This window comes from Propithecus coquereli, unplaced genomic scaffold (assembly GCF_000956105.1).
Source record: "Propithecus coquereli isolate 6110/MARCELLA unplaced genomic scaffold, Pcoq_1.0 Scaffold163, whole genome shotgun sequence".
Classification (NCBI taxonomy): domain Eukaryota; kingdom Metazoa; phylum Chordata; class Mammalia; order Primates; family Indriidae; genus Propithecus; species Propithecus coquereli.
In genome coordinates, this window is record NW_012140858.1 from 2,961,122 (window position 1) to 2,977,932 (window position 16,811).

The 16,811-nt window shown below is 38.3% G+C and overlaps 1 protein-coding gene across 1 annotated transcript in view; it reads right to left on the reverse strand.

The window, feature by feature from the left end:
* Positions 1-16,811, reverse strand: part of FKBP15 (FK506 binding protein 15, 133kDa) — a 55,526-nt gene that overhangs the window by 11,752 nt on the left and 26,963 nt on the right. The window contains exons 10-18 of the mRNA XM_012641136.1: positions 14,622-14,729; positions 12,290-12,392; positions 11,695-11,801; positions 9,970-10,084; positions 8,480-8,589; positions 8,069-8,176; positions 7,524-7,618; positions 6,637-6,739; positions 918-1,089 (exon numbers count right to left, since the gene is read on the reverse strand). Of these exons, the coding sequence (XP_012496590.1) occupies positions 918-1,089; positions 6,637-6,739; positions 7,524-7,618; positions 8,069-8,176; positions 8,480-8,589; positions 9,970-10,084; positions 11,695-11,801; positions 12,290-12,392; positions 14,622-14,729 (1,021 nt within the window). The remainder of the gene's footprint in view (positions 1-917; positions 1,090-6,636; positions 6,740-7,523; positions 7,619-8,068; positions 8,177-8,479; positions 8,590-9,969; positions 10,085-11,694; positions 11,802-12,289; positions 12,393-14,621; positions 14,730-16,811) is intronic.

Sequence of the window (16,811 nt, forward strand, 5' to 3'; positions counted from 1 at the left end):
ACCCACTGGTCCCATCTGTGCCTTCCACATTTGTTTTTATACATCAGGGCAGATGAATCGACCTGCTGCTCTTCACAAATCTTCTATCCAATCACCATATCTTGAGCACTACCTTTATGCCAAGCACTGAACTACACTAATATGGAGGAAGGGACTTCACAGAAATGAGCGAAATACCATCCTTGCCCTCAAAGGGCTTGCATTCTGGAGGGGAAAAGACATTTAAATGGTGCTTATCAAAGGCTAACTGTGATAATGGTCACAATAATGCACTGAGAGATAAAGATGTTGAGAAAGAGATCGAATGTCCTAGAAAAAACTGGGAAAGCTTCTAAAAGAGGCAGATTTTGGAGAAGACTGAAGGCAAATACCGGTGATGGTGGGCAAACCAAGTCCAAAGAATAGCATGGATAAAAAGCAAGACAAGAACTATAGAACATGCTGAAGAGTTGCCAGGTTTGCTGATATGGCCAGAGCCAGGAGGAATTGGGCAGTATAATGGGAGATAAGCCAAGCTGGAGGGGCCGTGAGTGCCGGGCTGAAGAGTTGCAATCCATCTTCCAGGAAAGAGGAAACCACAAGAAGAAGTACCTCTTTCTTAAACTTCCACTGAGTCATGAGCCAGAACAACATTCCAGGCATTTGAGGCCAATCATAAGTACCAAAGATATTGAAGGCAACACTTCCCCAAACAAAGGGGAACTGTGGCAACTGATCAATTCCAAATGAATAGTCAGTTCTTTTTCTGTTCTTTGTGTCTAACAACCTTGTAGGTTTTATCCTGGTCCACTTTAATTTTTGGCTCAGTTCTTCACAAACTTCATAAGCATTGTGCCAAAAGGACTGAGAGGAAGAAAATAGTTCAATTTCTTAAATTTAAATGGCAAAAATCGCAGCATGCCACACTGAGTACTTACCTGAGAGCTTTGCCTGCAGTTTGGTGAGTTGGCCCCTGAGAAGGTCTGTCTCCTTCAAGCTTTCTGTCAGCTGCATCTGCAGCTCTGTTTCCTTCTTCTGGTGAGCAGTTATTTTCAGTTGCAGATGAGAGACCTGTGCGGTGGCTGCTGCTAACTCCTCTGTCACCTTGGCCTGAATAGTAAGAAAGTAAGACATCACTTTAAACATAGATGTTCTTTGTCTCTATGTGATGACCCAACCTCACATAATTCTATGCTGACTGAACTCGTAGACAGGAAGGGAGTTAAGGCTACCTTCAACCTGCATTAAAACAAATTCAAGCCTTAAAATACACAAAGTCTCTGAGTCAAGAATTCAATTGCAGAAATTTGTCCTTAGGAAATATTATACAGGATTGTTAATACAAAAAATTTTGCTACAAGTATGTTCAAATGTAGCATTGTTTATAGTCGTAAAAGCATGGAAAACTAAAATAAAATGCTGAAAATGGGCTTGATTAAGCAAATTATTATATGATATATCTATTCTGTATGCAGCTATTAAAAATGCTTTTGTAAAAGAATACTTAGTGGCATGGAATATAGTCACAATCTATTGTTAAATGAAGAACATAGGTAGATTATCAAATAATGTTGGATATAACTCCATTTTTATAAAATGGAACATTTATTTATATGAAAAAGAGCTTGAATGACATATGCTTTTTAGTAGTAATCTAGATAGAATTATGAGTCCTTTATGTTTTCTTATTGCTTGTCAGACTTTATGTATACACATATATATATTGTTCTGTAAATAATTTTTTTGAAAAGATGTTTCCTATGCTCAAAAATTAAAAAGATAGAAAAAAGTAAACAATGGGAAGTCTTGCTTCCATACCTATCCCCATCTATTTCTTCTCCCTTGCCTCACAAAGGTAACCATATAATAATTTATTTTGCATTTTGTATAAAGTGATTCTTTATTCAAATACTAATATGATTTTTATTTCTCCCCCTTTCACATACAAAGGTGGCAAACATTCTGTATTAGTATGTATAGATCTTCCTCCTTTTTTTTTTTTTTTTTAATAACTGCATGGTATTCCACCATGTGAATATACCACATAGTTTATTCTCTATTGTAGGACACTTGGATTGTTTCCAGTATTTTCTCATTAGACAACAAGATACCATTGAGTCACCCTGGACACATGTTGCTTCATTTGAGTGCAGGTGTGCCTTTATGAGATTCCCAGAAGCAGAATTGCTAGATCGAAGAGTAAATGCTTCTGTAATTTTGCACGTCATCAGTTCCCCTCCATGAACCATTCTACACTCCTACCAGTCTCACCAAAACTTGTCAAAAATTTAAATTTCTAACAGTCTGACAGATGACAAAATGGTATTCCTGACATTTTCTAACTTTTCTATGATGAACATGTATTTTTTGTAATAAGAAAAGGATATTTTTAAATTTAAATTGAATGCCTTCAAAGGTAGTCAACTTCTGAGTCTACAATCTCTTTCCTAGAAGTACTGTACTACTGGTAGTACTGTAATGTTGTAAAGACCAGTCACATGAGAGTAACTGCTTTGGGTGACCTTGGAAGAACAAAGCTAATAAAAGAAGGGAACACTTTAGCTTCCTTGACTGCTCAATGTATTTTGAATGGTGCTCTGTACTAGCCAAACAGGGGCTCTACTTCACTCTAAAGGACCTAAATATTCTCAAGGAACATCTGATAAAACTGAAATGACTACTCTGGAAAACCCTCTAATGATATTCTGTGTGTTAAGGGTAATAACGATGACGATTAAAAGAATAGTCCATAAAAAGGAATGGTAAACAAATGACAAATACCATATCCATTTCACCTGAACTGACATGCTCCCATCATATATAGGAGAAATCAGATGACAGAAAAGACAGTGAGTGGTTGCTCTGTAGACAACCAGTCTTGAATTTTGAAATCTATGTATTTCTGGGGCTGGACTATCTCTCCTATACTATTATATTGCTACTACCATTTGTACCAAAAGCATACTGCTCCTATACTTTTCTACTATACATAAATTTTTATAGTTGTACACTTTCTTATCATTTGTCCCTCCTTACAGTGTTCACTGTGCCCACCTGTTTTAAACATACTTATTCCTTGCCTTATTCCAAAGCCTTTATCAGTTTTCTAGCTTCCATTTAAAATCTGATATTTTGGCCAGGCATGGTGGCTCACACCTGTAATCCTAACACTCTGGGAGGCCGAGGTGGGAGGATCGCTCGAGGTCAGGAGTTCGAGACCAGCCTGAGCAAGAGCAAGACCTCGTCTCTACTAAAAATAGAAAGAAGTTAGCTGGACAACTAAAAATATATAGAAAAAATTAGCCGGGCATGGTGGCACATGCCTGTAGTCCCAGCTACTCGGGGGGCTGAGGCAGCAGGATCGCTTGAGCCCAGGAGTTTGAGGTTGCTGTGAGCTAGGTTGATACCACAGCACTCTAGCCCAGGCACAGAGTGAGACTCTGTCTCAAAATAAATAAATAAATAAAATCTGATATTTTGACTCTCCTAAACGTAGGGGAAATAAAACAAAGTAAAATTGTATATAAAATTAAAATAAATAGGCTATGTATGAGTATCTGAGAGTATATGTGACCTTTGGAGTAAGCTCTAAGATACTTATTTTTTGCTGTTCAGCAGCCTTAGGTTTTCACCTGTTAAACACAAATGACATTTAGAACTTCCAGATATGAGTGGCTTCCATCTGTCCCAAGAAGAATGAAGGTTTTACTCATTGTCCTGTTTCAAATGGCCTAATGAAAACTGAAGTAACTCAGAGCTCAGAGAGCTCACTAATATCCGAGCAAGTACCACTTTCACAAGGCCTTGCAGCAGCCAGACCACTAGAAGGGATAAATTCCAAAGGAAAAGCAATGGAATGGACGGTCACTGTCTTGCCAAAAGACAAGCAGAGTCGAAGGTCACCCAAAAGCTCTTTTTATCTCAGGTCTTTAGAAAGGCCTCTTAGAAGCACAAAAATTCCCAGCCGGGTGCAGTGGCTCACGCCTATAATCCCAACTACTTGGGAGGCTGAGGAGGGAAGATCACTTGAGGCAGGAGGATTGCTTGAGGCCAGGAGTTTGAGACCAGCCCAGGCACCACAGTAAGACCTCATCTCTAAAAATAACTAACTAACTAATTAAATAAATAATGAAAATTTAAAAATAAGTAAATAATAAATAAATTAAAAAAAATAAAAGAAGCATAAAAATTAAAACAGTAAAGGAATGAAAAATATATTATTAAATAACAATGATTATTTTTGAGTGAAAGGATTATGGGTGACTTATCTTTTATGTTTGCCTATCTGTATTTTCTAAATTTTCCAGAATGAACAGATGTAAATTTTATAATCAGAAAAAAAGTATGTGTATATATGTGCATGTGTGTATATAGGTATGTATGTGTGTATTTATATATATATAATTACAATTTTTTCTAAAAGACAGTGTACACAATATCAAGTGAGAAAGGAAAGCACCAAAAACCTGTACAGTGGGTGGGACGGCTCTCTGATTCCCACCCTGGATCAAATGCTCGACATGGAAAGCTGGGGGAAAAAAACGATGATAGGAAGAACCAAGAGTTCAGAGAAATGAGTGAAAAAAGCATTCAAGTTAGAAGCAGGAAAATAACACCAAAGAGAGATGGCAATTTGACATAGGAAAAAGAACACAGCTGACTGGAAGTATGGTCCTAGGTGAGTCTTTTATCCTCTCTGGGCCTCAGTTTGTCCCTCTGCAAAATAAGATTCAACTAGATGACCTCTAATAACCCTTCCAGTTTTAACCATTATCCCATGGTTCTATGTGGTAGTATTAATCCTATCATAGAGAAAAATAATTGCATTTATCAAATATTTATTGAGCACTGAACCATACCTTTCTGAGCTGTATTTAAAGGCAGACAACTGTATCCAGGGATGAAAGGACCTTGCATATCTCCCTTTAAAAGGAGAGATCACAGGGGAAGGACTGGTAAGTGAGAAGTCAATCAAAAGAAAAACAGGGGAGAGTCAAGGCCTAAAAAGTTTCACTGAGATAAAGGTGACCAAGTGAAGCATGTAGTGATTGGTACCCTAGAGTAGACATCAAGAACAGTAACACTCAGCCCAGAAGATTTCCTCAAATAGATCTGTGTGAAGCACAGTGTCTAGAACACAGTGGGTATTTGGCAGATGTCAGTGGTGATTACTGTTATTATTATTACTACTTCTGTTTCTGCTATTATAAATAGAGCATGGACCAGGGTCAATGCACTGTGCCAGACACAGTGCATTGTGGGGTTTATCAACATGAAAACATTTGGGTAGATAAATGAGCTGATTCAGGGGTTGGCAAACTATGATCTATGGGCCAATCTAGCCTTCTGCCTGTTTTTGTAAATAAACTTTTATTGATGTGCACACGCACAGACACACAAACAGTAATACTGAACATGAGAGTCAAATGCTGAACACTTTATTAAAAACAAAGGTGTCCAGCTCCCACCTCTAGAGATTGTAACAAAAGACATCACTGACAAGAGCAGTGATTCTTGCAGCTTTTTAAAAATTCAGATTCAGACTTTGGCTAGATATGCTAAATTAGAATCTGTAGAGGTGTGGCTTAAGAATACTTAGTTTTCATTCTGAGATAAAAGTAGAAGAAGGAGAAATAGTAAACAGTGCATTTAGTGGGGGCTACCACTTAACGATAACAATGTCACAGGCTGCTGATCTTGACGTAGGCATTGGGAGTCAGCTACATAAACAAGGGATGGTGTAAAGGAGCAGTGGAAATGGAACAGGGTCAGGACTGGACAGGGCTGTGCAGGGCTACGCATGGTTTATCTGAGGATAAGGGGTCAAAGCCAGTACTTTTCTGGATACTATGGCTAAGGAAACACAAAGATTACCGTAAGATATTTAATATAAGTAAGGAATCCCCAACATTGCCAGAATACAAGACAATGAGTAAACTACACAAGTTATAAAAGCATTCCATTCAATTTTTCACACTTTTAAGGAAAACGCAAATACAGAATTCAAACTATTTCTTAAACCTCTGAGAAAACAGCAGATGAAAGCTTCAAGATCTCCTAGTTCAGGAGTGGCAACCCAAACAAGAAGGAGTCCACCCTGGATAAACAGTGTCACTGGAGCAAGGAGAGGAGGAGTTGGCTTCAGAATCAGTAGATCCTAACCCAAGACCCACTAGAGTCTGCCTTACTCAGGAACAGCTCAAAATTCCTAATTCCAAAAGGACTGATGTCAAACAGTAGTACTTTAAAATGCTTTGGTAGACACAAATGAAGAAACAAACTGAACACAGATAAAGGAACAAATTAAACAACCTTAAATTCCACTAAAAATCACTTACACATTTGTTACCTGGCATTAATAGAAATTTTCTGTTTATTTTGTCAACAGAATAAATTTAATTTCTAATAAGCTGTGTAATTCTTACCCTAATCAAATTATTGAGATCAGTAATTGTTTTTGAGTCAACGTACTGCAAAGCATATTATAAAACAGAAACGTGGATGATGGACATATGAAAAACCTGTTGCGAGATTTCTAGTTCTTTTCCCAATGATGGCAGAAATTCTGCTGGAAAGCCGATTGGTAAGTATGTAGATGGGACCACTCCTTAGCTCCACCCATCCTGACCTGGGCTTTTCTCTCTCCAGTTACTTTACCTTCTCTTGTTCAGCATGCAATACTCTTGCCTGTGTGTTTTCTGTGGCTGTTTGAAGGGAGTTGTTCCTCTTCTCCATCATCAGGTTACTCTGCTCAACATATCTGTGAAAGAAACAGAAAAAAAGATAACATGTACCAAGCATGGAATATATGCCAGGCACAACCCAATGCCCATTCAGTCCTCAACATTGCTCTATACCTTTATCAAAAGTAATCTGAAAGCAGTGCTTTCCTTAGAGCTGTAGTAATCCAGTTTGGAGGCAGGAACCTGGGCCAGAGGAGAAGAATTCGAAGGGTGTGTCGTAATGGGGAATGAGGGAGGAAAGAGATAGGAGTAAGAAAGCTGCAAGAAGGAGGAGAGTACAAGAGAAAGCCACTCCCCCAACCCTGCTACGTGGGAGATGAAACATCAGGGAGGAGAAATATGGGAGAATGATTTTTAAACTGAAATGCTGTGTTGTGATAAGCTCCACTGACTCCCCCACATCTTCAGAAGAATCTACAAAAATTACGAAATGCTTGGGTTTTATACGGGAATCGGTGAGGTTTTGGTTAAGTTCTGGTTGATAAAATAGAGTCAGCCCACACAGAAGAAAGAAGAGGTGATACCAGAATTTTCTAAGTGTTAATACCAGTTTTACAGACAAGGAAACTGGGGCCGGCGGGAATAAATAAAATGCCCAAAGCCACACAATGAATAAGGGCAGAGCAGGAGTCAAACACAGGTCTGCCTTACGTCACAGCCTACTGAGCTCTTTCTATCAAAATGCCTCTTGGAAAAAAGGCAATAATTCACGTGACAGGTAGAAACAGAAATGTGTACAGCCCTAAAAAAACATGTGTGTTTAACTTGTCCATCCCAGCCAGGCCCCATACCTGTCATTACCTCTGATTTCTTTCAATTAGTTCGCTAATCTTGTCATTCTGCTCTTCTATCCGACCGCTCTTTTCAATGATCTCTTGCTTCAATCTCTCATTTTCCTAAAGTCAAAATATATGATGTACAATTTAAATGTCTTAAGAGAAAAGTGCCAGATAAAAGGGAATAAATTTAAACTGACAGGTAACATTGTTAACATATTTTGAGACAAAAAACTAGAACTATGTCCACATAGATATATTAATTAAAACAACACGTCAAATTATACTTGACGGATACAAATCACTAGGTCCATTGGATTGAGTATATAAATGGCTATAAAATGAAGTGAAAATTCTGAAGTATGGTCAAAAAGCAATGTTTCCTTCTGACTATATAGTGATAAGTCACTTGGACCAAATTATGCCATAATGAATTCTCCAGAATTTTTTAACTCAGTGTAGCATTTATCACATGCTATTTCTGGGTTGGAGGTATTAAAGGGTAGTATATCTGGGGAGAGAGCATGGGCAAGACTTGAGGCTGAGTGTTCTATCCACAATCACCCTCACCTGAATGATTCGCTGGATGTTGCTCATAATCATGCTTGTTTCCATTGTAACTGACATGCTAGGAATAAGCATGGAATTACCAGCACTGTGTTTCTGTAACTCTTCAACCTACAAAAAAGATGCCAGAAAGACCTTGTGAGAAAGTTTAAAATGAAGAAATACAATTTACCCAAGATCTGACCGCTTTTTTAAAGGGGTTAATGAGTTTCTGAGATAACCACCAAATGTAAGCTAGAGTTTTCTCCTACTAACTGGATCCCAAAATAATTATAGCTATCCTTCTAGGGAAATCACTAACTACTACGAATACAGGAAACCCAAGAAGAGTTTACCTATAGCTCTAGCTGCTTCCTATTTACATATATCTCTGTTCATAACCCCACTCTCAACACAGCCCCAACCCTCAGTCACCTTCGTCATGAGATGATCCATTTTATCAGCCACTTTGCTGACTGCCATTCGAATTTCAGTGTTATGTTGCCGGGCTTCAGTCATGAGAAATGAAGCCACGTCACCTGATCCTAAACAGACATAAGCCAAAAAGAAATTTATAAAACTAGAGGAGAGGAAACTGTATGAGGAAAAGCCGGCAGCTCTTTTAGCAGAGGGAAGAAAGAAATGAACTCTTGCATGTATGTACTAGGAAATGCTAGAAGTGATTTCACACTGTCAGGAAGAGATGTAGAGGAGACAGTGAAGGTAAAAGGACTCCAAAGTGAACAATAACTAAGCTATATTCCTGCAAAATGCATGGAAGGCTACAGTCTGGTCCAAGAGCACAAGCACTGGCAGCTCATATTGCTTCCCCATTCATCCAGCTGCATGCCAGGCATTGTACTAGGTACAGGGATACAATAATGAATAACATATGGTTCCTGCCCTTGGCAAGCTCTCAGTCTGGTAGGAAGACTGACATGTAAACAAATCATTACAACAGAATGTTTTAAGTGCAAAAGTGGACCATGTACTAGGTACAAAAGTAGCACAGAGAAAAGCAAGATTAACTCTTTGGCAATACACATACACAGTTGAGTCTGTGAGAGGAGAAGATGGAGGGATGGATAACAGGGAAGTTTCACAGAGAAGATGACAGTTTTGATGGATAAAAAAGTGTTCCCTAGATGGAAAGGGGAGAGCTTCCAGACAAAGGCTGTATCCAGGGACTCCTGACCACTCTAGAACCACAAATTATGTTGTAGGACATACTGGCTTCTTCCTACCACTGTCCTATACCAAAGGTGACCACTAAGCAAAAGACAAACAGCTGAACAAGGCAGGATTCCATCACAGCAGTTTACATTTTATTTTGTCACATTTTTTTTACATGAGACACATGCACAATATCTAAAAAGTTACCCAAGTAACTGTTAACAATGGTTTCCCATGGTCAGTGGGGATTAACGATGGGAAGGACAGTAACTTTTCACTTCCTACGCTTTTGCATTATCTGACACTTTAATAAAAGTATATTATTTTCATAATTTAAAAATTTTTTAAAAGTGGCTTTGAGATATTGAACACCAGTCTTCATGCTTTTTCCCAATTTCCTCCAATGTTTTGCTCTTTTACTATTTTTTATAAACTCTAGCCATTCTGACAGAAGAATTAAAAGAGCTGGTGGGAGAATACGCAAGAAACAAAACACAGAAAGTAGGTACAAGGGGACTTTGGAGGATGATAGAAATGTTCTAAAATAGGATTATAGCCATGGATGCACAACTCTGCCAAATTCACTAAAACATCTTCGAATTGCACACTTAAAATGAATGAATTATAGGGAATATCAACAAAGCTGTTAAAAAGAAACAATAGGTAGAGAGCTGTTGGAGGAAAAATGAAAATGAAATGGGAAGGAGAGCAGCAAGAGTGGAAGATGAGAAACAGAGGGAATCACTCCCTACCTTGAAAATGGGGAGGCTGGGAGAGTGCTGCTGGGTACAAGGGCCGAACAGGCTGCAGCTGGGAGTTGACGGTTGATGCCTGGGGATAAGCGTAGGCTTGCAGACCTGCATAGGGCTGAGACAGTGCCAAGTTACCACTCATTTATAAAATATTCAGGGCTCTCTCTTTTTGCTTACAGTTCTCTTCAGTGGAATAGAGTCAGTAAGCTTGGAAGAAACTCAAACTTATTGAAGCCGGAGAAATGGCGAGATCAGGGTTTGGCAGTGGGTAAGATCCTCAGCAAGTGAGTTATCTATGTAACCCAGTGGAACTCAGTCACTGAAGTCCTACCCAGAAAATGAGGCAACGGTATCTTGGGTCACTACCCAGTCCTCTAGAGATATGATTTAATTAAGCAGGGAGTCACTTCCCACTATCAGGCCTATTGTCTAAGAAATTTTAAAATTTTAAAACTAATTAAACTGTTAGGTTTTCATTGAGTTAAAAGACAAAGCATTCACTGAGATTCTAAACCAAATCTGCCAGTTTGCAAAGCATGTCTCTTCCACGCTAGAGTCTGATGCTTATCTGTGTAACCAAGGGCTCTCATTTTCCTCTGAACCTCAGTCACCTGAACCATAAAATGAAGATATAATAATATCACTTCATAGGGCTGCTGTGTGGACTAAATGAAGCGATATAGGTACAGTTCCTAACAGCTGGTAAGTTATGTGCCTGAAAGATAAAAGGATGGTTATTCTTCCTTGAAATAAGAAAATCTAGCTCATTTTCAGGGACAGATATAACTATCCATCCATTAAAAAAAAGTCTTGGTGTATAGGATAGTAATTCTCCATGGAGGGGTGAGGGGTGAGTAGAAAGAGGGCAATAGTAGGACTTAAGTCAGTTTTGATACTCCCCATCCTAATGGGGCACAGCCTGCCCACCATCACCCCCACCCCTCCCTTAAAAATCACCAAGGGGCTGGATGTGGTGACTCACACCTATGATCCCAGCTACTCAGGAGGCTAAGGCAGAAGAATCGCTTGAGCCCAGGAGTTCAAGGCTGCAGTGAGCTATGATCACACTACTATACTCCAGCCTGGGTGACAGAGCAAGACCCTGTCTTACAAAAAAAAAAAAAAAATCACAAAGGAAGTGAATCCCTGTTATCATTGAGAGTGTACTGAAGCAGAAGAAAGAGTTTACTACCCTGGCAAAGATGAGCAGAGGCAGATAGGCTGCTACCATTTCTTCTGTGATAACAGGAAGAAAATCTTCTTTCAAAATCACTTTTGGAGGATAACTAGACAGCAGAGTCCAGCTTTATTTCCCATACAGTCCCATCCTCAACCCATAACCTGTCTGCTGAGTATAGTGCAGAATGTTAGCCTATCAACTTTTGATAGAAAAGAACACAGAAGACATGAACAGATACCTCTCAACTAGATATGTATGAAAAGAAAAGGAAACGAACATTGATTGGAGCTTTACTATGTGCCAGGCCCAGGCCTTGTACCAGGTGCTTTGCTTGTTCTTGCCTTTAATCTCTACAACAACCTGTTAAAGTAAGTAATACTTTGTCTGGTTTAGAGATTAGAAAGTGGTGATTCAGGAAGGGAAAAAATTACAAAACTCTGACTTTGGGCAACTGCTACTGTATGAATTGTGCAAGAAGAAGAAAAGTAACTGACTGGAACCATAATAAATTATAGCATATAATTGATATGGTTCTAAAATGTTACCTGAAAGGACTGGGCATTTCCAGATACAGCTGAGTGGGAATCGAGAGATGCAACTTGCATTAAGGCAGCAGAAGGAGCCTGGAGCCCAGAAACAGGTGGCTGAGGTGCTACGATAAAGCAAGATGTTTTCACTGTTACCCATCCCTGCTTCTTGGTATAAGTCTGGGCCAGCACCTACATACCATCACGCTTCAGACTCTACCATTTTCCTCACCTCATCTCCTAAAACCAGCTCTACAGGCATCTCAGCAATGGGCCACTACAAGGAAACTGGGTGTTCCCATGTGCTTCTGACTCAGCCAGCCCTACGATCCCATCAGCTGACAGGAAGCACAGAATAACACACAGGGTGATGTCTCAATAGCTGAGTGCAGACTTCCAAAACTGACAACATAACACAGCAGAAGTCATAACAAGCAGGCCAAATACATCTGCTGATCTGAAAATGCCCTACCCAGGGGCAAACTGACAAGTTTTTTACATTCTAGTGCAGTCTTCAGTACTAAAAAAATGTAGCCTGACAATTTAAGGAACAGTGATGATAATTTTGGTGCTGACCCAGTTCAAGGCACAGAGCCTCAGAGAGGTTTCTTACCCTGTGAGGTCATCTGTGGTAACACTGGATGGGCTGGCTGAAGAGAGGGCTGGACGGACGGAGTCACCATGGGCTGCCCGACTCCTCGCAGAGCATTCACATCCTGAAACAGGCAGGAAGATTTTAGTTACTCTGTATGAGTCCTTCACTGAAGACTGAGGCTGACTGTCTGCCCCAAACCTGCTTCCAAAACAGGGTTTCTAGGTAAAGAAGAGAAAGAAAAGGCAAGCAAGAAATGAAGTCCAAGAGTTTGGAGTGTGGGTTGTGAGGAGAAAGCACTCTACTATGCCCTTCTCCCTGTAAATCATTATCAAATAATTAAACATAGTTAATTTGTACAAATATTCTAAATTGTTGATGTTTTATTTTCTGAAGCAGCTAAACTAACTGCTCTCTAGAATATATCATTTTCCAAACCAGCAGCTACCTCGAGACTGATCTAATCTTTCCCACAAAAGAGGAGTCTCTTGCAAGGAATAATCCAGCCTCTTCACTTCTGTCAAATAATCTCCATAGGCCTCTAGGTACTCAGTGAAAATCAGATAAGAGTGGGATTCATTGCACCTCATAACATGCTATATAGTTTTAGACTGTTTTTCCCCCATTCTTTCTTTTCATAAAATGAAAGCTATAACTCTAAACAAAGTGATTTTAAATCTTCCAGCTTCATACAGAAAGAGAAAATCTTGAGACACAATATATAGTGACTGTAATCTGCTATGCTATAGTTTAAGGGCTGAAGTATCTTTGACATTCTTTTACTAATTTAGAACTTCCCCTTGTCCCATGATATTCTCTTCTGGAAAAGCATCCAAGTTTTAGATCATTACAGCTCTAAACCAACCCAAATGTCTAACAATAGAGTGAAAGGAATTACGATAAATTGACATAATAGAACACTAGGCTACCTTTAAACTAACAATATTTTGCTTTATTTACTTATATTATTTATGTTAACTAAATGTTTATGATATAAACTTAGGTTAAAAAGTCAGGTTACGAGGCTGGGCACAGTGGCTCATGCCTGTAATCCTAGCATTCTCGGAGGCCAAGGTGGGAGGATAACTTGAGCTCAGGAGCTCGAGACCAGCCTGAGCAAGAGCAAGACCCCATCTCTACTAAAAATAGAAAAAATTAGCCAGCTGTGGATGGAGAGCGCCTATAGTCCCAGCTACTCGGGAGGCTGAGGCAGGAGGATCGCTTGAGCCCAGGAGTCTGAGGTTGCTGTGAGCTAGGCTGACACCATGGCACTCTAGCCCGGGCAACAAAGCGAGACTCTGTCCCAAAACAAAAAAAAAATCAGGTTACAAAGCAATATATAAAGAAGAATGCCCTTTTGTGAAGTATATTTCTTCTTTATCTATGATTTTAAATTATTCTACAATGAATAAATAGCATATAAAATTTTTAATAAGAATATTATCTTATTCAAATTTCATTTCCAGACCAGATAAAAATTAATCCTAAAACAGTAAGACTCAGAAATCCTATCTTCCTTTAAAATGTTAAATCTACTATACTTAGAGCTTTTCCAGGAAGAAATAAACCAAAATTGTAAAATATGTAAAGCCTATTTCAGAAAATTTTTTCTCAAGAGCATCACCTTTTCTTCATTTTACATCGAAGTGGAAGAATTTTAAAATTCGATCTTGGTTATGTATATCAATCCTATTGAGAAAGGATGGTTTTATTCAATAAGGAGCTAACCATTGGAAAAAGAATTAAGTTAAAATTAAGTTACTTCATAGCACACAACACCAAATTCAAAATGAATTAAAAATTTAGATCAAAATATGAAATAATATTTTTCAAAATATATGTGATATTTGCAATATCTGAAAGTAGGAAGGCTTTCTAAGCAAAATGTCAAAGGCAAGAAACAAGGGGACAAAATTGATAGATCTGATTTCAATTCAATTCTTGAATTTCTAAATAAAATAAACAAAACTGCCACATACAAAATCAAAAGACATAGCAGTTTGATCTTTAGTAATAGGCAACATGAGTGGGAAGATTAGCATTTCCCAAAAGGATCTAAACATTCAATCAACTAATATAAATTAAGCACCTGCTATGAATTGGGCGTCAATGCTGCCTAAAGAATGATCTCTATGACAATAGAGATTCTAGTAAATGTATGGAACTGCTTCCATCTCTCAGGGGCAATGCCAATGGCAGTAGAAACAATGGACCATCAGCAATCTGTATCATTTTGCCTACAAGCCCTTTAAATGATTCTGGGCTAGAAGCAGAAAAAGTAATCATTTCAACCAAAGGAACAGAAAATGGCACCATTTGGACTATTCATTCTAATTCAGCCAGGGGGACATACTTCAATTTCTGAGTCATTGGAATCCAGCTGTGGTGGAAGGATGGGCAGCATGGGCTGGCCCATTTTAGCCATCCGAGAGATCAACTTGGCCTTGACTGTATCAGGACTCTACAAAAGAGGAAAGTCAAAAAAATCACTGTGAGCAAGGTTCAATACCTTCAGGCAGCTCTATCCTTTGGGTTCTTACATCAAATCCTTCAACAAATCCCCCTACCATATCTATTTGAAACTATTTTCTCTAGAAAATGGGAATTAAAGATTTCTTGCATAGAAGTATACACAGATCACAATTAATAATAGCAGTAAAAATAATTCCCTACATGTTTGGAATTGATAAAGTGGTTTCATATGGATTACCTCATTTCAATCAAGTCTCCCAACCAGGCATAATCATTCTCATTTTAGAGATAAAAAACTAAGGTGGAGAGATTAAGGAGGGAGGCATTTTAGATGATAATACCCTCTCAAAAGCCTGAAGTAATTCAGTAGGTAGATATTCAGAAGAGATTTGTGGGAGGAAGGAAACAGGAGCTCTTTGTTCAGGTTCATTTAATTCAAACTTGCCATTGACTACACACTAGACCTTGTGCTTAGAAGCTTCTGTATCCATTAACTAGTCCAAAGTGTAGTTTCAGAATGGAGAGTACATACACCTGAAGATGCAGAGATGATCTATTCAGTGAAGAAAGAAATGACCATACCCTCCATTTGAATTATTTTTAAGCTACAAATGTAAGACATTAAGTTTGTTTACAGGGATTGATAGTGCTTTATGTATATAATTTAATTTATCATTAGACATATATTGGGAGTGCATGCTTATTTTTTCTTAACTAATGGAGGTATATAATCAAAAAATGTTGGATACATCAAGAAAGATCTTGTTATATAAACCATATACACAATGGAATATCTTGATCTACAAATTAAAACAAGAATGAGGAAGCTCTCTGTATACCAACATGAAAGACATTGTGTTTTATATGTATTATATGGGAAAAGTAAGGTACATAATACACATATAGCATGCTATTTTTTGTGTGTGAAAAGAGGGAGGAATAAAATATACATTCCTATTTGCGTGCACCTGCATAAAGAAATACTGAAAGAATCTGAAAGAATACATAAGAAACTAATAAAAGCAGTTACCTAAGGGGTGTGAGATGGAATAGGTAAGATGGGGACAGGAATAGGAGTGAGTCCTCACAATGTAGATCTTGTTATATTGTTTTGACAATTGGGCCATATGAATGTAATTACCTATTCAAAACAGAAAATAAAAACTTAAATAGAAAAAGAAAAAGAAAGATGGTTAATTTTATATTATGTGGATTTTGCCTCAATTTAAAAACCCAAAATTGTTTAAAAAAAAAAAGAGAGAGACAGAGAGAGAGAAAAGAAAAAGAAAAGTTGGAGACCACTAGTCTACCAGAAGTTACTGAGGCTTAGAAATAGGTGACAAGAATAGTTATGACTAGAGAATACAATGGAACCAATACTGGACAATTTTTGTGGCTGCTCAAAGATCTGAGATTATAATTATTTTTTCAATTTTCTTCTGATTCTTTGGTTTAATCTCCTGGGTTTAGCAGATCACTTTTTACACATATCAGATCAATTATTTGCTTAATAATTCCTGCTTTGGGCTGAATATAAACAAGTAAACTAGAGTTGGAGAGATATTAAGCATCAATTTCATTCCATGCACCTATTCTGTTTCCCAGTGTGGTAGGTGAAGACCACAGGGCATATGCTACAAACTCAGAAGCCTTCACAGACCAGGCAGGGCAGCAGCAAACTACCACATCCGTCCTTAAGGCATTCAAATTCAAATTTTACTAAAAGAGGTATGCTGGCATTCTCATCTTAGAGATGGGAAACACAGAGGCCCAGTGACCTGCTCAAAGTCAATTAGTTGGTAAATTAGTACCAAATTCCTCTGAGAGAAGGAAAGTATAAAGATACATAGTATTAGCATTAATTATGATAATAACAAGAGCTAATGTTTATTGAACTCTTATAATACACCAGACACTATACTAAAAGCTCCATGGGCATCATTTTATTTAAAAGTCATGGCCGGAGCCAGATGAGGTGGTTCACGCCTGCAATCCTAGCACTCTGGGAGGCCGAGGCGGGAGCATCACTTGATTTGAGAGAGTTTGAGACCAGCCTGAGCAAGAACAAGAC